Here is a 23,110-nt window from a genome sequence, read left to right as displayed (position 1 = left end):
CCATACAATATTTACTTAGAAATTTTTTCCTTTGTATATTGTAAAGTTTAAACTTTTTCGTTTTAAGATTTAGAAAAGCAGCTTTTAAATAGATGCATCCGTATCTATCTTAGCTTTCTGATCCTTCAGTTTATTAATTTTGTAGTGATTTATAAATTACAAACATGCTTGTAATTTTTTTTTCTTTTCTTTTTTTGAAACGGAGTCTTGCTCTTTTGCCAGGCTGGAGTGCAGTGGTGCAATCTCGGCTCACTGCAACCTCTGCCTTCCAGGTTCCAGTGATTGTCCTGCCTCAGCCTCCCAAGTAGTTGGAACTACAGGCACCCACCACCACGCCCAGCTAATTTTTGTATTTTTAGTAGAGACGGGTTTTACCATGTTGGTCAGCATGGTCTCAATTTCTTGACGTTGTGATCTGTCCGCCTCAGCCTCCCAAAGTGCTGGGATTACAGGCATGAGCCACCGCCCCCAGCCCCGCCCCGCCCCGCCCCGCCCCGCCCCCCACCTTTTTATTTTTTTAAGATGGGTTCTTGAATGGCACAATCATAGCTAACTGTAGCCTTGAACTCCTAGGCTTAATCCATACTCCTGCCTCAGCCTCCCAAAGCACTGGGATTACAGGCGTGAGCCACTGTACCTGGCTTAGTTCTCTTAAACACATGCTATCTTCTGGGACAATGGAGAACTCATTATTTCTTACCAGATGTAAAGGCAGACTTGGTAGTAAAATTTGACTCCTTCCCTTTGTAGATTTTTTTATTTGCAGCAATTATTGATACCAATTTTTTTGTTTGGCATTCATAATTGTCACATTGAGAATATTAGATAGATTTGTGGTTTATTATCTTTGCAATTTTCAGAAAGAGCCATGTCTACTAATCTTTGTTTCTAGTATTCACTGAAAACATTCATATCTAAATACAGTTTTTGGTGAGTAAAATATTTTCTATATAGTTTTATTCAAATAAGAGATTATGTATTAACATACTTGTTCATATTTCTCTTTTCCTAGAGAAAATCTCTCCATGAAAACAAATTGAAAAGACTACAAGAGAAAGTAGAAGTCTTAGAGGCAAAGAAAGAAGAATTGGAAACAGAAAATCAGGTGTTAAATAGGTAATGTGTTTGTATGTGTATCTACCCCATGTGGTTATTTTGAGGTCATAGAACTTTGTCTCTAAGTATAATGTACCTTCTTTTCTTTTAAAATATACATTTATAAGAGTTCTAAGACAACTTGATAACTCCTAATGTACTATCCTTTTTTTTACCCCCTAACTGAATGTTCCTTTAAACCAAAAGGTCTCTATCACATGCCAGGTGTTTGCCTTATGGTTGGGACTAACAGAAAGTGTCACTGGGTTTGGTAGCAAGGAGTGGTGTTAGTTCTTGCTGCTGAGACAAGACAGTTGTAGCTATTGCATAGTTCTGAAAATTGTGGCTGCAACTTTGAATCAAAGGTCAGTTTTGGTTTCCTGGTGTGGAGATACTATTGAGCTTTTGTAGTCACATTCAAGCACATCTGATAATCAGGATCATCAGCATTTTTAAAGCAGAGATTTGTCATATTAAATTGTTGGTAGTGGCATTATATGACACATTTGATTCAAGTTAAGAAAAATCTTTTTAATTTAGTGAATTAGTGGTAGCCTTTAGCACCTTAGCTATTCAAGTATTAGGTTTTTCTGTAGTGGAAACTGCCTATAATACCATGCAGTGATGTTTTATGATGTGCACTGGTGTTCTTAGGTGCAATTATTACCAAAAGGTGAACAATTGTTTTTTAAAGAACATTCTAGAGGCTTCTAGACTGTAGAATTAGTGCCAGCCTTATAATACTATGTTCCAAAGTAGGAAGCCACCTTTAGTTTATTAATTTGGTAGTAATTTGTAAATTACAAACACACTTGTAATTTTGAATTTTGTTTCAATTCTTTTTTTTTTTTTAATATGGGGTCTTGGTCTGTTGTCCAGGGTGGAGTGCAGTGGCACAATCATAGCTAACTGTAGCCTTGAACCCCTAGGCTTAATCCATTCTCCTGCCTCAGCCTCCCAAAGCACTGGGATTACAAGCATGAGCCACCATTCCTGGCTCAGTCCTTCTAAAACAGAATTCAACGTACTTCCTCTTCCATAAACATTAATATTGAAACGTTAGCAATTCAAGATTGGCCAGCTGTGGTGCAGATCATCTAGAATTTTGAGCGATTTTGAAATTATATTTGATTACTGGTGTGATTAATGGTTATTGAAAGTCATGTCCAAAAAGATGATGATCTGTGAAGGCCTGGAAAGTTAGCCTTTTTCTCCTTGTCGTTTTTCCTAAAGTTGTGTAGCTTCACCTTTGTGATTACCTTCAGCACAACATTTCTGACACCAGATGTTTGGGGTTTTTTCCTATACATGGAGTAATCAGTTCTCCAGTGGACACGAGCTAGGTGTCCTGTAATTCAGGTCTGATACTGCCTACCTGGATTTAGCATCAGATCCCACAGGTAGAGGGCTCAGTCCCACAACACTGCTCCCCTCTTCAGAAAGCAGCCATAAGCCCCAGGTTGTAACCCGCACTTCTGACTGACTGGCTAAAAATGGCTGTAAATTGGGGTTCCCATGATCTGCTTATCATGTTCAATTAATTTGCTAGAGCAGATTACAGAACTCAGGGAAACTTATGTTAACCAGCTTATTAGAAAGGGTATTACAAAAGATACAGATGAGCAGCCAGATGAAAGAGATACATAGGAAAAAGTATGAGGAAGGGGGCATGCCTGCCTCCAGACACCTCCACATGTTCAGCAATCCAGAAGCTCTCTGACCCCAGCCTTTTGGATTTTTATGGAGGCTTCATTACATAGACATGATTGATTACATCATTGGCCATTGGTGATCAACTCAACCTTTAGCCCTTTACCTTCCCAGATGTCATGCGGTGGGGGGGGGTTGGAGAGTGGGGCTGAAAGTTCCAACCCTCTAATCATGCCTCAGTCTTTCTGGTGACCTGCCCGATCATCCTGAAGCTATTCAGGGGCCCCCAGCCACCAGTTATCTTATTTATATACAAAAGATACTCTTTATCAATTCAGTTTCCCAGAATTTTAGGAGCTATGTGCCAGGAACCAAGGGCAAAGACCAAATATGTATTTCTTACTATAATATCACACTGACATTTTAAAAATTAGATTGAACTATGTGAAAATCTCTATTTGACCATATTTCACCTATTAAAAATGGCAATTTTGTAAGCTTCAATCTAGCATTTTCTTTACACTTGACCCTTGACAACATGGGCTTGAACTGCATGGATCTACTTATGTGCAGATTTTTTTTCAGGCAAACATGGATAGAAAATATAGTATTCACAGGATGTGAACCCCTCCGGAGAACCAACTTTTCCATTATGCAGGTTTCTGCAGGGCTGACTGCAGGACTTGTATGCATAGGCTTTGATATATGAGGGATGTCCTGGAACTAATCCCGTGCGTATACTGAGGGATGAACTGTGTTTTTATTTGATTCTTTCTGTAAGATAAGGCACTCTTTTGGTTTAGAGTCTCCCTTTAGTTTCAGGATTCATGAATGGGAGTGAGTGGGAGGGTAGGAGTGAGTACCAAAGTATCAAAAGATTTTAGATCTTTAATTAGCAAATATAACTTTATAATGAGTTGATAGTCTGCAATGCTAATGATTGCTAATGAGTAAGATGTTTATGTCATGTTTCTGTTTATCTTTCTAGGTAAACAGATTTTTTATCTATATATTATATATAGATCTCATAATTTAGAAATCCTCTTCCAGTTTAAAATTATATTCTGTGAATCATACTGTGCTTCAATAGGGTATAACCATATTAAATAAACATTTTTTCTTTTTAAGACAAAATGTTCCTTTTGAAGACTATACAAGGCTTCAAAAAAGACTAAAAGATATACAGAGAAGACATAATGAATTTCGAAGTCTAATTTTGGTCCCTAACATGCCTCCAACGGCATCTATCAATCCTGTTAGCTTTCAATCATCAGCCATGGTTGCAAGCATGGAACTACCATTTCCTCCTCATATGCAGGTATGAGCATTTATTTTTTTTAGAAAAAAAGTCATACATTTTTGTAGGTTTTTAATGTTTAAATATGGTGATAAAACTCAAATTATCACTTTGGTCAGTGCTCAAAATTCACCACAAAAATGGCATAAACATTTAAAACTAGTTTTAACTTCTTCCCTTTCATTTAGCCTAGAAATTTGCTGAATTCAGTTTGAATCATGATCCTTTAGTGATGGTGCTGGGAGTGAAATCTCTTACTGGACAATAGAAAAGAGGAAAGTTGATTGAGTCTTTGAGTAACCTAGAGTTTGTAGCTTATTCATAATGTTAATACTAATTACTACTGAGAATTTACTAATGCAGTGAACTGTGCATGTTCCGTACAATGCCTAATACTAACGAAAAATGCTTTGAGGCCAGATATTACTATTCCTAATTCATAGGTAAGGGAACTGATTCAGACTGAAGTGACTTGCATAAGGTCATAGCTAATAAGTGACAAAGTTTCAAACCTAAACCTGTTGAATCCAAAACCTGGGCTCTTTCTGTTGTATCAGGCCCCTGAGGTATTGAAGGAATCAGATTTGATTCGTTTTCAGAAGATGGAGTATTAATAAGTAATTATGTTTTATAATGTAAGCACAGATTTTAATCACTGAATTGAGTCTAAGGCCAAGTGCTTTATTATATAATAAACTGCTGTTAAACACCAGTGTTGTTGGAAAGATGCCATGTAAGTATACTTAGGCCCTGCATTAGTATTTTCTAATTCACTCCCTGGTGAATTTTACACTTAGAGAAGAACAGACTATGGGTTTTGCTTAAGGCTAGAGCCTGAGGCAGGAGAGAAGCAAAACTAGATGGTAGTTTAGCCCATGCTACTGTTTTTAGACTGCTACGGTGGTCAGCATTTCCTTGCCAGATATTATAGGCATATATAAAAGAGGCAGTCCAAGGCTGCTCCCTAACAGTTACTTTTCTACTGGTTTTTTAATAGTTTCTTTTGCTATGCTTTCTCTACATCATTTTAAGGAGGAACAACATCAAAGGGAACTCTCCCTACTTCGCAAAAGACTAGAAGAACTGGAGACAACACAAAGAAAACAACTAGAGGAACTTGGATCTTCTGGAGAATGATGTTCTTGGAGAACAGGCAGATCAAAAGAGGTGAAGTTGGTGACTCAGTAAAACTTGATGTTTTAACCTGTGGCATTTAGATACTTTTTACTGTTTGCCAAAACACTTGAATGTGCCTCAAGAAAAGGTACCTACTACTACATGCTGTACTGTATGACTGTCAGGATTTTAGGATTATACAAGTGAAGCATTACAAGAGAAAGTCTCAGAGAGATATTTAGAATATTTGACAATGGTTTGAGAATGAAAGGAACTAGAGTCAAGTTTTAAAATTTTTACTTTGTTGAAATTTTTTTTGGCATTTTGAGTGAAATATAACTATCATTAATTCCCTCTTCATCCTTGGGATACTTGGCAATAACAGGGTCCGTACACATCTTCTGGTTTACTATATAAAAATATGACAATTTAAAAGTCAGCATAAAGAAGGTAAAGGTATCTATATTCAAAAGGCTACCTTTTCTAAAAGCTGTGTACACATAATTTATTAAAGAGCTTAATATTTTTTTAATCTGTATTGTCTTGTGTTTAATTTTACATAAACCATATAGCATATTTAGCAATATGACCGTCTACTGACTTTGGCTTTGTTAGAAGAGAATATAAGTGCAAATAATTAAATCATATTACTGTATTAACAAGGGGGCCATTGATTATAAAACTTGAACTCAGGTCCCTTTATAAACATTGTTGGTATTTAACTTTATTTCCCATTACTGTAGCTCTAACCAAATAATTATGTGTTTTGTGTCCCTAAGTAAGTATGCTCTCATTTTTTTTTACACCCACTGGAAGCCTTTTTAATGTGGTATCTTTTAGAGGAATTCTGCTGGAATAATTTCATGTTAACAAGGCTAAAGCTCAAGTCTCCCAAATTAAGTGGAATGTTCATTATCCCAAAGTGTTTATAGTCAAAAGTCCAGGTTGATAGTAGAGGCCAGGATTGTAATTGAGCAGTCCTTAGCACCATTTAGCAAGAAACTAGGTTTACTTACTACATAATATAGCTGCTTATTCACAGCATATACAGTGACACCTTGTCTCTGAAAAATAATTTCCATGGAGCCACTTAGAATAAAAAACTTATAACTAGAAAATTGGAAAAAAAAAAAAAAAAAAGACAGTCCACAGTTACATCAAAATGTTTATTTTTTTGGGGTATAGACATTAAAACATTCATCTCCAAGAACAGCTTCAATCAGGTATACAATAAGAAATAGACTTTAAATCCTAATACAGAAAAGGTAACAGAATTTTTAAAATGCTGCTGTAGACACTAGTGTTAGAAAAAAAAGTTTATAAATGAACTGTTTTGCACCAAAAAAATATGCAAAGAAACTTGAAAATAGAAATTGTTTGCCATTTGTTGCTCTGGTTGCTGTTTAATATAGACCCAGTGACTGATTGTCTTCAGCACACATCTAATTTGGCCATTTACTGCATTTGGCTAATGTGATCCAAAATGTGATCTAGATAGTGCTTTTCACTGGAGGATTGACAAACACGCTACATACATTAGTGAATCTTCATACCACCTCAGTGAGGTAGCTTAGAAATATTATACAGAAATTGAGGCACAAAGAGGTAAGTGACTTGCCCAAAGTTCCCAACAGCACAGTCCCCGGAAGAGGAGGTAACTCTCCACACAGGACTCATGTGTCAGAAAGCTGGACAGGGACACCCTCATGTAGCATTCAGTAAATACTTAGATAAAGCTGTAGCTGATCCTTTGCGTTTTCAGTACCCTAAAGTAGGGGAAGTCTTTTGGGCAACTCTCCTACCCTTGGCTCTCAACTCTCCTACTGTTGTTCTCTTATGAACTCCTTTGCCTCTTTGAAGACTGTAGCAGCCTTAGATGGGGACCAGACCTCTCACCTTTATTCTGATCTATAACCTATTTGGTAGTTTTGTTTGTTTGAGGTGTGTCCGTTGGACAGACAATGGTCAAAAGCAACAGGATTGGGAAGGTGCCTATCAGGGTAGTAACTGCTTATTTTCTCTGATCAGTTTGTTGAGGTGTCACCTCTCTCATGCTTTTCCAGATAATTCAGGAGCAAAAAGGAATTGCCTTTATCTAAGACAAATTCATATTTAAATCCTAATGCTCCATACAGTGTTGGTAAATGATTTCAAGGAATATGTGATCAATGTTATTTGACTTGAAAAAATTTCTTTCCTAGATGGGGGATTTGGAGCACCAAGGGTAAAAGGTGCCTGCCACAAGAAAAGAGTTGCTAATTATGCTGTTTACTTCTTCTGGTTTAATAGAAGGAAAACACAGTGGTATTAAAACTGGTCATGAGCAGCAAAAATTCAGGAATAAAAAATCAGCACTAAAAAGACTACAGTATAACTGGATAGAGAATTTTTTAAAAAGAAAGGCATGAATAAAATGGGTATTTTAAATTCTTTCTCCTGCGAGGAATACTTTCAAAAAGTACATAGTAAGACTAAGATACCAAGTTGTATACTAATACTTTTCAGGCCTTGGGCCTCAAATATATATATTTATATATAATACTCCAGTGTGAACAGCAATTCGATGAAATGTAAAATGTATCTTTTTTTTTAAATCACACACAAGTATTCATAACCACAGGGTTCACCAGAAATCTAAAGCAAGGAGACACTCATATAGAAATGGAGTTACTCTTCCACAGATCGTTCTGATCAAAGGTTTTGAAACAGAAATGAATTAATGATTTTTTTGTAAATATTCAACATGTCCACTATCAAATACATTTAGTACGAAAAAATAGATGGGAAAAAAAGGAACATACATTAAGACAAAGTATCTGGTTAAAATGCTGTTCATTTAGATAAAGCCCACTCTCCTTACTTTAGAGCTCCTTGGTGAAATGGAGGTGAGTTTGATGGAGTGCAGTTGATGACCACTGAAAAACACGAGCCCTTTCAACAATGTTGCAACACTGTTAGTTTTTGGTTTAAACACACACACACACTCACAAATGCTAAGTGTACACTACCAAATTCTGCGGTCGGCTTTTCCAAGAACTACTGGGGAAAGTTTCAATGCTGCAAATCCTCGAGGTTGCCCTAACACCCCCACCTTGTTTCCAAATGACTCATTTCACATTTTGTTTTGAGCACTGGCAGTATCCCTTTACAATGCAGAGGTACAGTGTAGCACAAGTGCTACATAGCTGTAGTTTTCAAACAAAACCACTTATATCATTGTGCTTAAGTGGAGACTGTAGTTACAATACTGACATTCGCTTACTGGCCCTGTATTCTCTGTAAACAAGGAGACTGTTTGCAACAACCACTTCAACTCTATTTACAGAAGGGTTCCCACAGTAGACACACAGGCACAATGGTTGGTATGCTTTTTTAAAGCTGTGCATGTGCCTTGGTCTCTTAAAAAGACAGTGCTCAAAGTGGAACCTATGTGCAAACAAGAAATTAACGACACAGAGTAGCTCAAGCAGCCATTTTGCTCCCAAGTCGTCTGAAGAACTTTGCCAGATTAAGCCAGGCCCCAGAGTGCTTACATCCACTTGCATTTCTTCTTTTCATCAAATAAGACTTTTACATGCAAGAGTTGTTTCTGAGCTTCTTCCAGCCCTCGTTCTCTTTCTAGTTTATTTAGAATCTGTTGACAATTAGAACAGTTATTTTAGATATTGTGGTTTTAGCATTACAATTCTGTTTTTTGCATACCTGATGCTATGAGTGGTAAAATCTGTATGAAACAGATGCCAACATTTTCTTCCATCATTTACATACTCACTTTGCAAGTTGTTCTGCTAAGTCCTTATCACAGGATCAACAATACCTTGGCTTAAAATAGAAGCTCGCAAGAAATACCAACTATTTGCTTACAAATATGGGGCCAGGCTTCCAAGGCCCTGCTTTTATGCATTATGTCACAGCCATTCCAAGCACAGCAAGCATTCCTGGGCAGCCAACATGCAGGCAAGTATTTCTCCTTAAATGCAGCAGGCAAGGACATCCTGGTCAGAGACAGATCCTTCCCTTCCCTCCCATCTGGGCAGTGTAGTCCCTCCTCTTCCCCTCCCTTCCCCAGTGCTTCCCTTCTCTCCCCTGACCCCTGGAACGAGGGATGCTTATCATGTTTAAGAACTCATTGCCTCTACCCTACCTTAGAGCTTCACTTCATCTTCAAGTAGCAAATGGAATTGGTGAGCTATTCTCACCATTGACATGGATAGCCTGTCCCAGCATGACTGATTGGGGGGGAATCAGGGAAGGGGGAGTTAACATTTGTTTGGAAACAAAGCATCTGATGAATGTGTCTGTGTGAATTTCCAAAGAAAAAAACCCAGATTAAGGAGAATTAATCATAAAGGAGAATGGTTTATTGAAATAGTTGCTTAAGTTAGAAATATGTCATAATTTCATATAACGATTGAATACAGAATCTAGGCAATTTAACAAGCTTAGCTTTCATTTTTAGCAAATTACAATCAAGCATAAGCTGACCCCATTTGATAGGGCCACTACTTACTCATCAAAGTTAACTTGAGTCAGTGTGACTGTAGGCCCCATGAACTCAAATGTACATTCAGGCTGGTCCAAATGTGGGCAGCATGATAAAACTGTAAGAGGAGCAGCCATGTGCAGGGTCTGGCTCAGTGCCAGGATCCCCCATCTCAGACAGGCTTCCTGGCTTCCCTTTCTGGCCTTTTGGGATGCCAGAGCTGTTCTGAAACTGATAGAATGCTATAACCAACATCCTTGTGCCTGATTCATAGGTTAAAAACAATGTTATTTAAAATCTTACCTCATCAAAATATTTTACGATGTATTTGTAAATTTCTGTCAAGGCCACTTCTTCATTAAATTCATTTTCGTGTTTCTAAAAGAAAGACTTGTTGAGAGATTCTGAAATGACTTAAAGTAACCAAATATAAGCTTATTTCTGCTTTCTAATGATACCTTAGATTCCTGAGTTAAAAATTCTTCCATTTCTGAGGATGACAATGGAGGCAAATCCCTGATTGCTTTGTAATAAGATTTTACTTCTTCTTTGTAGGTTGGGATATCCTTGGCATAGAGAAGCTTATTAGTTGGTGCTTCCTGGTGGGGGGGAGGGGGGAAAGCAACAATCACCAAAACAGTAAAAAAAAAAAAAAAAAAAAAAAGGTGGGGGAGGAATTTATAATACACCAATGTAGCTGAACCCCCACTACCAGTTTTACCTCTTGCTAGAAGGCTTCATGCAGTAGGCCTTAAATGTTGTTGACTGAATGACTGACTGCTATCTAGATAGTTCTGGTGAGTCACTGTTATTTTCAGGCAGATTAAATGCTAATATATTCTGCCTTCCTCTCATAAAAGAACTAAAATTATTATTTTTGCATGATTTTGAGTTACTGTAACAATGGAACTTATTTCAATCATAGTTCATTACTAATGGTTGTAAAAAGCCTGAATTAAAACATTAGCTCTCATCCTCACCCACCAGTGAATTTGGCATTTATAAAAGACTTGATTGTAGGTCTGATTGAGCCCTTTATATAACCATGAAACTGGTAAGTAATTGGCAGTGGCAGATTTTCCAGCTTGTCCCTTTTATTTCATTAGATTATAAAGATCTTCCAGTTTCTTCAAGGGAACACATGTTCATTAGTATTGGTGGCTCTGATGTGTGATTTTGCAAAGGTTCCCTGGCAGTTTGAATGTTTCTGCATAATTATAACAGTGATATTTAAAAATTAAATATGATTTTATTTTTAAAAGTCATTATTTTTCACAAAACTTTAAAAAATTCTACTCAGGAAAGATAGGTAAGTTAACGATAGGGCTAATGTCCCAGCCCATGAGGCTGAATCAATGGCTTGATGAATCATTCTGAAGGATGCCTAGAGACTGAGATATTATTGAGATTTTCTCATTTGTCAAATTTAAGTGGAACCCAGAAATCATGCTATCATTCATTCATTCAGTAAACATTATTAAGCAAGCACTGGAGCAGGCATTGAGAGTACAATGATGAAGACCAGTGACTGCCCTTGAGAAGCTTACAATCTAGTTGCAAAGACAGATTTACGAAGTGCTTACTATGATACAAATAATTAGCAGCAGGAGTTGACAAAAAGAGTTGGATAAATCAGAAATCATAATTTGCTACTTTGTGTGGTTTCAAGCAAGACTTGTAACCTCCCAGAACATCAATTTTCTCATCTATAAAATGAGGGTAATAATAACTACTTTATTTGGTACTTGTGAGGATTAAGTGAAATGTGTCAAGAACATAATTCATAAACGTTTTTAGTGTGAATAAACATTTAAGTGCCTTTCAGTGTGCTGCAAGCTACGATGAACTTTGTTAGTCAAATGAAGAAAGTACTGTAGGAAATACATTGGGGAAGTTCACAAAGTAGGCGTATTTAGACTGATCTGAGTCTCCTACAGTTTCTGGTCCTCATTAGGAAATTATGTTTGTTGAATGAATAAAATGTTTATGATGAATGAATGGGGAGGATTTTACTAGACAGATTATAAGACAGGAAAGATGAGCAAAGGGGTGTGAGAACAAGTTCATGGTGTGAACTTGGGAAAAGTAAAAGCTGTAGCACAGTGGGTATGTGGAGTGTGCAAGAAAATAACGAGGCCAGCAAAGAGGGCTGAAGGCCATCAGGAAGCACTATGTTGCACTGTGAAGACTTTAGCTGGTAGGTGGTCATGGGAAATATTTGCAATTTTTAAGAAGCAGACTGACAACATCAGATTTATGTTTTAGAAAGATTACCTGAGAGAGAGTGAAAAGGAAAAGTTTAGGGGATAGGTAGACAGCAGGGGCAAGGACCCCAATTAGGAAGCAATTATTATCCCAGTAGGGATGGGATGAAGGGATAAGGCTAAGTGATAAGGCTAAGTAAGGAGGAGGGAGGGACAGACATTTGAGACAGAAGTGAGTGGTAACCAATAGTTTGGGGATAGAGGTTGGAAGGAAGAGGAGTGAATCAAAGATAACGTTGAGGATTCTACCTTGAGAGACTAGGCAATGCTAGGGAAGACAAAAGTAAAAACAGGTTTGTTTTGTAGAAATACTGATGATAAAAGAGTTTAGATTACGACTGGGAGTCTGAGGCACCTATGGAACATCAGTCTCCATTCATTCCAGGTACTCTTAAAGTCCCACCCAAGAGCTCCTCCTCAGTGTTCAAAGATCCATTAGGCACAGATATTGCTCAGTTTCGTATATTTTGGAGCACTCAAATAAGACCAAAACATCTCTTTCATAGTTTGCTCTGTATTTTTTTCTTTCTTTGCGTTCTTGGGACTTTTGATCAGCAAAGAAAGCCATAGGAAAACAGTACTCATGCTTTGATTAGAAACAGACAAACTGGTATTGTTAGAAATCTCAGGCAAGACTTTCTGTCCCATAAGCAATATGTTACATTCAAATAGGCATTTTATGTATATTCAAATAGAATTCATTTAGGCAAATTTCAATAGTTGCATATTTTGGGTTAACAGTTTATCAGTGTCCATAGAATGTTTTTCTAGGAAACAAAATGCATACTTTGTGATAAAGTTTTTCACAGGCAGAATTCTGCAGTCAGGTGTGGCTAATTATTTTGTTTTTCCCTTTTAAAAAATTAGATTAAAAATAATGAGACAGATTTTAAAGAACAGCAAATTTACAGTGGCCCTTGCTATTTCTTTTTAGCTGGTGTAGTTTAGACCAATTGTTTGTTATTTGAGTGCTTATCAGAAAGACAAGTGTGTCAAACTCGTAAGACTCATACAGGAAATACTCAAGCTGGGCCTTACCTTCCCTAGTTGCTGCTCTGTGAGAGAAAATGCATCCATGAATGCCTGGGCAATCACTGACAAACAGCCGTCTATGTGTGGCGTCTTCTTAATGTCAAAGACAAACTGAGGGTTCTTCAGGATGTTTACCCAGAAGCGAAGAGGAAGGCTGTTCAAAGAGAGAATAATCTCTTCAAATAGGGCCATTCATGAAGCCAATGGTCTGTTTATCACAGTTTGTAAACGAGTGTTTTTGTCCTTGTTATTGAATTATACAACTCTGCTTAGGCAAACATACCAAACGACAGACAGAAGCTCACTTGGAAAGAACAAGAAAGGGTTAACTGCCAGAGCTACTGAAAAGGAGGATAGAGGAGGGTAAGTTTGAAAGTGGCCATGGACAAGAATTTTCTCCAGATAGCTCTTGATTATATATATAATCTCTCTCACCTGGATAATTTCCCGTCTCCTGACAGTTTGTTCTTGCCTATCAGCAGTCCTGTCAACACAGAATCAGGCTATGTCTCTCCTCTGCTCCAACCCTCTGAGGCTCTCCATCTCCCTCTGGATAATACCCTGCACGACCTGGCCCTCTGCCCTCCTATCCCACTGCTCCTCACCGCACTCATTCCAACTCTCCCTATACTCCTTGCTGTTCTTCATATGGGTCAAGCAAGCATGTGCCTCACAACTTGTGCTCTTGGCATCTGTCTGCCTGAAACTTTCTTGCCTCAGGTAGTCTCATGGTTTATGCCCTCTCCTCTTTCAAGACTTGGCTCAAGTGTCACCATCTCTGTGAGACCTTCTCGGATCACCTAGTCCTGACACATACTAGCCTCCTTTCCTACTTTCTCCACTGCACTCATCATCTGCTAATGTACTACTGTTTACATACTGCATTTAGTGTCTGTCCCCAGCTATTAGAATGGGACCTGGACTTTCATCTCTTTTGTTACTGTATCTCCAGCACCTAACTGCTTGGCCCATAGTAGGTACTCAAATACCCAAACATGAACTTGGGACTGGTTCAAAGTCCTTCCATTATCTCCTTTTCAACTCTGGCCCAGCTCATTATCTCTACCATATGCTGCTGGGTCTCCCAATAGCTTTACTGTCCTGGCTGCTGCCCTGCTCAGATGCCACAATTTTCAAGGTGGAATGGTGGTCCTCAGCTCCCAGGCTTGATGTGGGAGTGGTTGGGAGTGGCAGGAACTACAGATAAGAGGCTAGAACAGGCTAGGGGGCAGTGGCTCACACCTGTAATCTCACTACTTTGGGAGGCTGAAGCAGGAGTATGGCTTGAGTCCAGGAGTTTGAGACCAGCTTGGGCAATGTAGTGAGACCTCATCTCACAAAAAATTTTACAAATTAGCTGAATGCAGTGGCATGCTCGAATTCCAGCTACTTGGGAAGCTGAAGTGGGAGAATTACTCGAGCCCAGTAGGCAGAGGTTGCAGTGAACCGAGATTCCACCACTGCACTCCAGCCTGGGCGACAAGAGTGAGACCCTGTCTCAAAAAAAGACACTAGAACACAGGAAGAGAAGGGAGCAAGCCAGTGTAGAGAATTGGGATAGATCTGGATTAAATGGGAGATTAGACCTAGAGCTCTGAACTTCAGCTTTTGATACTCATTTAAAGTGACCTGGCTGCCTTCAGTGCCTGGAAAGCCTTGGGCTTGCACTGAGAAGTTCTACTTCATCATAACTCTGAGTCTTATTCGGCCCATGCACACAGCATTTCAAAGAGAGATCATGAGCTACATTTCTTTACTGAGGAGGCAAAATTTGGATACCTTGCCTGTGCTTAAGGTAAAATATTAAAATACAAAACAAAACACAGACTTTTGGCTAAATTACCATAGTATCTGAGTACTGCACTTGATAAAATAAAAAAAATCTGTACAGAATGAGTATAGACAGTTTGGGACTGCAAAGTAACTGATTAGGAACTAAAAATGGTTTATCATAACATTTTCTCTAATGCAAAAATGATATAAAATCACAAATATTAATTTCTCATTCTTTGCTAGTCAACTTAACATTCGAGACAAAGTCTTTATCATGCACCAAAGATAACAGTTTATCTTCAAGAACAGGATTCTTGGCATAGGAATAGTTTCCTTTATTGTTTAAAAATAGTAACAGAATAAGAAACTACTTTGACATGATAGCTTACCAAGCCCAAAGATTCTGATATAGAGATAAATGAATCCTTCTGTAACTATCTGTCTTTTTTTTAGTTAATATTCTGTCCCAGATTCTTGAAAACAGGCAATAATCACCTACATTCCCACCTGTTTGTTTTCCAAATATGTACGACGTCAGGATCTGTGATTTTTTTGTTTTCAGCCTGGGCGTCCAAAAAGTCAAAAAAGTATTTTATAGCAAATGGAGCTCTGCTGTTGGGTAAACTCCAAATGCTTCTAAAAAGTTTTTCAAGCACAGAATGAATTGCCACCTGAAAGACAGACAACATCAGATTTGGGAGATTAAAAACTGTGGTAGTGGTTTGGAAAATGTAATAGCAAAATCTAATCCAAATTCAGGGAAAATAATGTGCAAAACAGGGAAAAACAAACTGAAGAGAAAAATGTAAAGTTGTCAAATGAGGCCAGTGCTCACAGTATGGGACAAAAGTCCTGAAAATCCATGCCCAGGTTTAGATTTGGTTCATAAGCTTCTTGCTAATAACAACATTGTTTAGTCAACTGGGAGGATATCTCAGAAATCTCTAGCAGTTGAAATGTCAGTTGTAGGGCTGTTTACATAAACCAGGAAGCCACAGATATTTGGCTTTTATTCGTTATGTTCAGCCTGGAAAAGCTCAAGTGATGCTGCTCTGTTCCCAGAATTTTTCCTGTTGCATATATTTCTATCATAAGGTTTTATTGTGTACTTTCCAAAGCATTTGAGTATTTTACAAAAGCCAAATAGGCTGAGCTCTGTGGGACAGCTGAGAAAATCAAGAGGCTTGGACTGTCCTCTGCCCACTAAACAAATCTCCTAAGATTTGTTTTTCTAAGCAGATTCTTTGTTATAATCTGAAGAAGCATGCCCATCAAGTTACTGGGGCCAAGTGTAGATAATAGCATTTATAGTGCTCATCATTCCAGAGGGGGAGAAAAAAAAGATCACCACAGACTTCTGTTAATTCCACTAAAAGCCAGATAAAGTAAAATTTGCTCCCAGTTTGGTATTCCACCGGCTTTCACATCTGACACTTTTATGTGTGAGCAGAATTCTTAATTTTAAAATGAAAAACAAAAATCAGTAAGATTTACTAGGTTTATAGCCATTGACCCTTCCCATCCTCTTCATTTTATTTGCAATTCAAAAGGGGGGTTTTATTGCACATCTATAATAACAAGTAAACAAAAAGGAATAATTATGCTGTCAACCTAAAAAATAACAATAGTGAAATGGTAGGGAAAGATACTGGGAACAATATTAAATCTGACTGAAGATACTACAGTACAAATTTGTAAAGTGCTGTTATCTTTGTAGTGTATAAAAAGAAGAACGGGGTAGGAAGTGTTTACAATTTAAACTTTCATTTTGCTTTGCTAGAAGGCACAAGGGATTTGTAACATTTTCACACTTCAGTGGAAATTAAGTCAAACATATCATACACCCCCTAGGTAGCCATAAAGTGCTCCCAGAACAGTAAGTGTACCTTGGTCGACAGCAGCTTTGTCAGATACATTTCTTTTACTTTGAACTTGTGCTTCCCTCGATGTCTCTTTCCTTGCACATCTTGGAATGCTTCCGAATCTGGTAAAATCTGAAGGGAAGACAGCAGAAGCGTTACCCAAGGAGACCATCCACGCTACAGAAGGCATGCAATTCAGCGGTGAGCACAAGAAAGCCTGAACTCACCAAATGGCAGTGGTCATCTGAGTATTCCACATCTGAACGCCAGAGAAAGAGGGAGAAAAAGCAGTCCATTAAAAAAAAGCCAACCATAGGCTAATTGGTCTTCTCATAAAAAGCCCCATTTGTGCTATATACTGAAGTTACTTGAGCTTTTTGACTTGAGCTACATTTTTCCCTCTGCTGCATCTTAAGATCTTAAGAACAGTGTGAAGATGGGACGGGCTAGGGATTGGAGGGGGAAGTAGATTCCCTAGTGATCTCTGATCTCTTGCTGGTAGGAGAGACTCAAGCCTCATTCATTTAACAAATGTACCTAGAGCACCTCCTATGTGCCAGGGACTACTGGGCATATAGCAATGAATAAGACCTAGTTCCCACCCTGATGAAATTTGCATTCTAGCCAATGAGAGACATCAAACTTCTAGGTACACAATTATAATTGTGATAAAGGTTATGAAGGAGAATTATATGCTAGGAAATTATCTAACAAGAGACTAAATCTAGTGCAGGAGTTTTTTGAGGAAGGGATGCTTGAGCTGAATCTAACGAAGAGATAGAGTCAGCTAGGCAAATTGCAGGAAGGCCCAAAGGTAGGAAGGAGCTGACCCTTTCTAGGATCTCAAAGGACAATGAGGTGGTGCTCACAGAGCAAGCCGAGAGTAGTGCAGAGTGAGGAAATGTGGCTGTAAAAGGTAAGGGAGTGGTAAATGGAGGGAAGAGAGGAAGTAAAGCATTTGGTTTGTTTGAAAGTTGAGAGAGGTTCAGTGGCTCACATCTGTAATCCCAGCACTTTGGGAAGCCAAGGCAGGAGGACCGCCTGAGCCCCGGATTTCAAGACCAGCCTGGACAATATAGCGAGACCTCATTTCTACAATTTTTTTTATTTTATTTTATTTTATTTTTTTTTTGAGACGGAGTCTTGCTCTGTCGCCCAGGCTGGAGTGCAGTGGCACAGTCTTGGCTCACTGCAAGCTCCACCTCCCGGGTTCATGCCATTCTCCTGCCTCAGCCTCCCGTGTAGCTGGGACTACAGGCGCCCACCACCGCACCTGGCTAATTTTTTTTTTTTTTTTTGAGACGGAGTCTCGCTCTGTCGCCTAGGCTGGAGTGCAGTGGCGCAATCTCGGCTCACTGCAAGCTCCGCCTCCCGGGTTCACGCCATTCTCCTGCCTCAGCCTCCCAAGTAGCTGGGACTACAGGCGCCCGCTACCGCGCCCGGCTAATTTTTTTCTATTTTTAGTAGAGACGGGGTTTCACCATGGTCTCGATCTCCTGACCTTGTGATCCGCCCGCCTCGGCCTCCCAAAGTGCTGGGATTACAGGCGTGAGCCACCGCGCCCGGCCCCGGCTAATTTTTTGTATTTTTAGTAGAGACGGGGTTTCACCATGTTAGCCAGGATGGTCTCGATCTCTTGACCTCGTGATCCGCCCGTCTCGGCCTCCCAAAGTGCTGGGATTACAGGCGTGAGCCACCGCACCCGGCCTTCTACAAAAAAATTTAAAAATTATCTGAGCATGGTAGCACACTCCTGTAATCCCAGCTACTTGGGAGGCTGAGATGGGAGGATCATTTAAGCCCAGGAGGTTGAGACTTCAGTGAGCCATGATTGCACCACTGCACTCCAGCCTGGGTGATAGCGAGACATTGTCTTAAAGATGAGAGAGACTAGCAGCACATCTTGAAATGCTAATGGAAAATGGGGAGTAGATGGAGAGGGAAAGAAAGTACAGGTGAGAAAAGAGATTACTGGTAGTATAAGGATAGAGAAGGTTGGAAAGGATGATGGAACCCAAAGCACAGGTGAGAGACTGGCCTTGAATGGAAGAAGGTCAGCCCATGAGCATCAAGGAAGAAGGCAGGTGCAGGTAAGGTTGGTAGGTTTGGTATTGGCTGTTGAGGGACTTCTGATTTGTTTTCTCTGTAAAGAGTGCAGGGTGGGGTCATCTGCTGAGAGGAAAGCTGTGTGGGTCAAAGCTTTGAGGAGAGAAGGCAGATATTATGGACAACACAGAGATGAGCTGCCCAGAGAAACCCAATGAGAGCAGGCTGTGTGGAGGGCCCTGGTCAAGTTGGGCACCGTGAACTTATAGTGACCCCCAGTGTGCCATTATGTGCCTTTTTTCTGTGGCTCCCTAGCTGTAGGGTCAGGAAAAGATAATCGTTGGGTTCATCCAGGGTTGGGATTTTGACAGAGGGGCTGATGATAGGACAGAGGTACAGGAGGTTCAGAGTATTAGCAGGATGATAAGATGGTGGCTCTCAGTTGCAATGAATGGGAACTAGCAGCAGTGCTGACTGACTGGAGGGCCCACGAAGAGATCCAAACCTGAGATTCTACTATTCAATCCCCAAATAACAGGCTCTTCAAAAGGCCCAATCTTTGAAACCTAAAAACCACAGCTCTTCCACTTTTCAACACAAAGACACCATCCCCCTTAAGCTGGAATGACAGCAACACTGCAAGACGGCTTCACCACAGCCCCATGTAGTGATGGAAGGTGGGTTTCCTCAAAGGAGTCCTACCCAATCATCCTGTCTGTATAATCAGGAGCCCCACATTCCCTGTTTGCACTGACCAGATGCTCCCTGCTCCTTCTAATAGTGAATCCAGGAGTCAGGAAGCCCTACCTCTGGCTGTGTGTGTGAAAGGAGCCTGTTTGGTAGGAGCTCAGAACCTTTCCAAGGGCTGAGAGCTGATTGTCTTGACTGGGGTATAATTTCTCTGGAGACAAACCTGGAACAGGAATTTCCTGCCCCAGGGCTATCAGGGAAGCAGAAAATCACTTTAGAGACCAGCCTATTGACTTTCCCATAAAAGTTCCCCCTTTAGTTTGTCTCTCTCCAATTTCTGGGAATTTCGCAAGTGCTATCACAGGAGACTTGGACCTTCTAAGTGGATTATCTTGTTGGTTCAGCACTTGCTGCAGGGCTGTGTGATGATTATCTGTACTCTTCCCTCTCAGTTTGCCAGGGGGATCTCCTCTGTTAGCCCCCATCCTTCTAAAGAGTTGGGAAAAAACTGTGAGATTCTGCCCTGAGCTTAGGGCTATAAAGAGGCAGCCACTTCCTCAGTGCTGGGCAGTCCAGGCCAACCACCATTTATAGTTTCCTTTCCTTCTTGCAGGGATCACATTCTTAGGACTGGAAAGAGATCGAAATGGCTTTTCTCAGCTTTCAGAGAATTACATAGCAACAATTCAATCTCACCTTTGTGACAATACAGCTGAGAGAGACAAAAAGCAATACTTTATGAAGCTGGGTGAGAACAAAATGTTACAATATTATATTGGTTACCTGAAGTAAAATTTGCTATCTTCTTAAAGACTTTTATAGTGGATCCATTCGATATCTGAAACCAAAGATAAAAGATATATGAGTTTTCAAAATTTAATGGATTTCTCAACTTCACCCAGGAATTAGATGGCTGGATGGATCTTACATGCTCTCACTTATTAAATCAAATATTTATCAAGAATTACTAAGTTCTGGGCACTGCGCTGGAGGCTGGGACTAAATGACAAGCAAGACAGTCTCTCTGTCCTCAAGGGGCTCATGGTCCTGTGGAGGAGGCTGATGAGGCCATGGGAGGCAGTAGGGTAGTACGCAGAAGGTGGAGGCCAGGACTCTGTGGGACAGATGGAAGGTGGGCGAGCCCTGGAAGAGGGGAAGACTGAACTTTGTTAGGACATTCCCCCCAGTTCTCAGAGGCCAGGAAAGACCTAGGCCAGTGTCATTTTTTGAGGTTAAAAAATTGTTACTTGTTGTGGACTGAATGTTTGTGTCTCCTCCAGATTCCTATGTTGAAATCCTAATCCTAGTGTGATGGTATTAGGAGGTAGGGCCTTTGGGAGGCTAGGTCATGAGGTTGGAGCCCTCATGATGGGAATAGTGCCCTTATAAGAAGAGACACCAGGGCCGGGCGTGGTGCCCCACTCCTGTGATCCCGGCACTTTGGGAGGAAGAAGAGGAGGATCACTCTTAGGAGTTCTGAGACCAGCCTGGGCAACATACGGAGACCCCTCTCTACAAAAACATATTTAAAAATTAGCTGGGCGCATTGGTGCACACCTGTAGTCCCAGCTACCCGGGAGGCTTGGGCGGAGAATCACTCGAGCCCAGAATTTCAAGGCTGCAGTGAGCCCTGACTGTGCCACTCTACTCCAGCCTGGGCAACAGAGTGAGACCTTATCTCTAAACAGAGGAGGAAAAGGAAGAGACAGCAGAGCTTGCTGGTCCCCTCTGCTTTCCACCACACAAGGATACAAGACGATGGCTCTCAGCAAACCAGGAGGAGGGTCCTCACCGAGCTACTAGTACTTTGCTCTGACTGTGAACTTACAGTCTCTGGAACTATTAAGAAAGAAATGTTTAAGCCACCCAGTCAGTGGTATTCTGTTAAAGCAGCCCTAACTGACTATGACACTACTCTATTAAGAAATGCTGAAACAGGTTTTCAGAAATTGTGGTATATAAAGTTGGTGTCTACCCTATGACAGAGCCGTTTCACATGTAGGTCTTTAGTCCACAGAAATAAGTATAAATCCTGATAGGGAGCTATTTGTAATTGTCCCAGACTGGAAACAACTCAAACATCCATCATTAGAATAATTTGGGGCATATTCATACAACAGATTATAAAGCAATGAAAATGAGCAAACTACTGTTACACGCCACATGGGTAAATCTTACCATCATAATGTTGAGCAGAAGAAGCTCGACAGAAAAGAAAGTAGACTGAATGATTCCATTTACATAGAGCTTGAAAACAACAACAAAAAAACCCAAACGGTCCAAACTATCATGTTAGATATTTGGAGAAGAGAGCAGCGGTAGTAATTAGGAAAGGCCAGAAGAGGGCTTCTATTTTTTGACATGGGTGGTAGTTTCAGGATGTGCTCACTTGGTGATAATTCATCCAGCAGTATGCTTATAATTTATTTATTTTTTCTATAGGTATATACAGGTGGAGCATCCCGAATCTGAAAATTCAGAATGTTCCAAAATCTGAAACTTTCTGGGTGCTGACGTGGTGCCACAAGTGGAAAATTCCACGCCTGATCTCATGATAACATGTCACAGTCAAAACCCTATAAAAACTTTGATTTGTGCACAAATTATATAAAATTACCTTCAGGCTCTGTGTATAAGGTATTTACGAAACATAAATAAATTCTGTGTTTAAACGTGGGTCCTGTCACCAAAATACTTCATTATGTATATGCAAATATTCTAAAATCCAAGCAGATTCCAAAATCCGAAATACTTTTGGTTTCAAGCATTTTGGATAAGGGATATTCAACCTGTGACATTTTTTCAATAGCTTGTAAAATCACAAAATTTGCATATACTTTTTAATAAAACCTTTGAAATTTAAGCATAACATGTGGGACATGCTTAACTTTTGCTAATATTAAGTGTGCAGCTTGATGGCTATTCACATTAAATATATACTGACATAACCACCGCCTTTATCAAGATATAAAATATTGCAAGGTCCTGAAAAGTGCTCCCATTGTCCCTTCTGAGACAGTGACCACCCCATCTTCATCCAGAGGTAATTACTTTTGTCTTCCATCACCATTTATGAATTTTGCCTGTTCTTGGATATCACATAAAATAGAATCATACAGTATGTACTGTGTCTAGATTTTGAGGGTCAATATAAGGTCTATGACATTTATTCCTGTTGCAACTACAAGTAGTTCATTCTTTATTACTATGTATTAGTTCATGTAGTATCAATATACTACCAAAAATTGGCATACAATAAAAGAATTACCGATACATGTTACAACATGGATGAACTACAAAAACATGCTAAGAAGCCAGTCACAAAAGACCACATATTGTATGGCCCTGTTTATATGAAATGTCTATAAAGATGGGAGCAGTAGACACGAGGGACTCTAAAAGTGGGAAGGGGGTAGAGGCAAGGGCTGGAAAACTTCCTCTTGGGTACCATGGTCACTGTCTGGGTGATGGGATCAATAGAAGCCCACATCTCAGCATCATGCAATATACCCTTGTAGCAAACCTGCACGTGTACCCACGAATCTAAAACAAGAATATATGAAATATCCAAAATGGGCAAATCTATATAGATAGATTGTAGATTACTAGTTGGCTAAAGCAGGGGTGGGGGAAATAAGGAATGACTGCTAATGAATTCAAGGTTTCATCGGGAGTGATGAAAATGTTCTCAAATTAGATTGTGGCAATGGCTGCTCAATTCTATAAGTATACTTAAAACCACTGCATTGTATACTTTAAACAAATGAACTTCATGGTAATATAAATTATATTTTGGCTGGAC

At 39.7% G+C, this 23,110-nt stretch overlaps 2 protein-coding genes across 10 annotated transcripts in view; one reads left to right on the top strand and one right to left on the bottom strand.

Annotated features, from left to right (window-relative positions):
• CEP83 (centrosomal protein 83) overlaps positions 1–22,174 on the top strand; it is a 161,373-nt gene extending 139,199 nt beyond the window's left edge. For 8 of the 9 annotated variants that reach the window (XM_008004259.3, XM_037996706.2, XM_008004258.3 and 5 more), the window contains 3 exons: positions 1,013–1,116; positions 3,874–4,063; positions 5,075–5,690. In XM_008004259.3, the coding sequence (XP_008002450.3) occupies positions 1,013–1,116; positions 3,874–4,063; positions 5,075–5,179 (399 nt within the window). In that variant the 3' untranslated portion in view covers positions 5,180–5,690. Of the gene's footprint in view, positions 1–1,012; positions 1,117–3,873; positions 4,064–5,074; positions 5,691–21,750 lie in introns of those variants that run through there. The other variant, XM_073021000.1, reaches the window with a different exon arrangement.
• The window catches only part of PLXNC1 (plexin C1), a 159,145-nt gene continuing 142,340 nt past the window's right edge, over positions 6,306–23,110 (bottom strand). The window contains exons 24-31 of the mRNA XM_037996696.2: positions 20,092–20,146; positions 16,800–16,831; positions 16,597–16,704; positions 15,218–15,381; positions 12,944–13,091; positions 10,100–10,240; positions 9,945–10,019; positions 6,306–8,792 (exon numbers count right to left, since the gene is read on the bottom strand). Coding sequence (XP_037852624.2) covers positions 8,688–8,792; positions 9,945–10,019; positions 10,100–10,240; positions 12,944–13,091; positions 15,218–15,381; positions 16,597–16,704; positions 16,800–16,831; positions 20,092–20,146 — 828 coding nt within the window. The 3' untranslated portion in view covers positions 6,306–8,687. The remainder of the gene's footprint in view (positions 8,793–9,944; positions 10,020–10,099; positions 10,241–12,943; positions 13,092–15,217; positions 15,382–16,596; positions 16,705–16,799; positions 16,832–20,091; positions 20,147–23,110) is intronic.

This window comes from Chlorocebus sabaeus, chromosome 11 (genome assembly GCF_047675955.1).
Source record: "Chlorocebus sabaeus isolate Y175 chromosome 11, mChlSab1.0.hap1, whole genome shotgun sequence".
NCBI classification, from domain to species: Eukaryota; Metazoa; Chordata; class Mammalia; order Primates; family Cercopithecidae; genus Chlorocebus; species Chlorocebus sabaeus.
The sequence above is the reverse complement of the archived record's forward strand: the minus strand, read 5'-3'. Positions and strand labels throughout refer to the sequence as shown.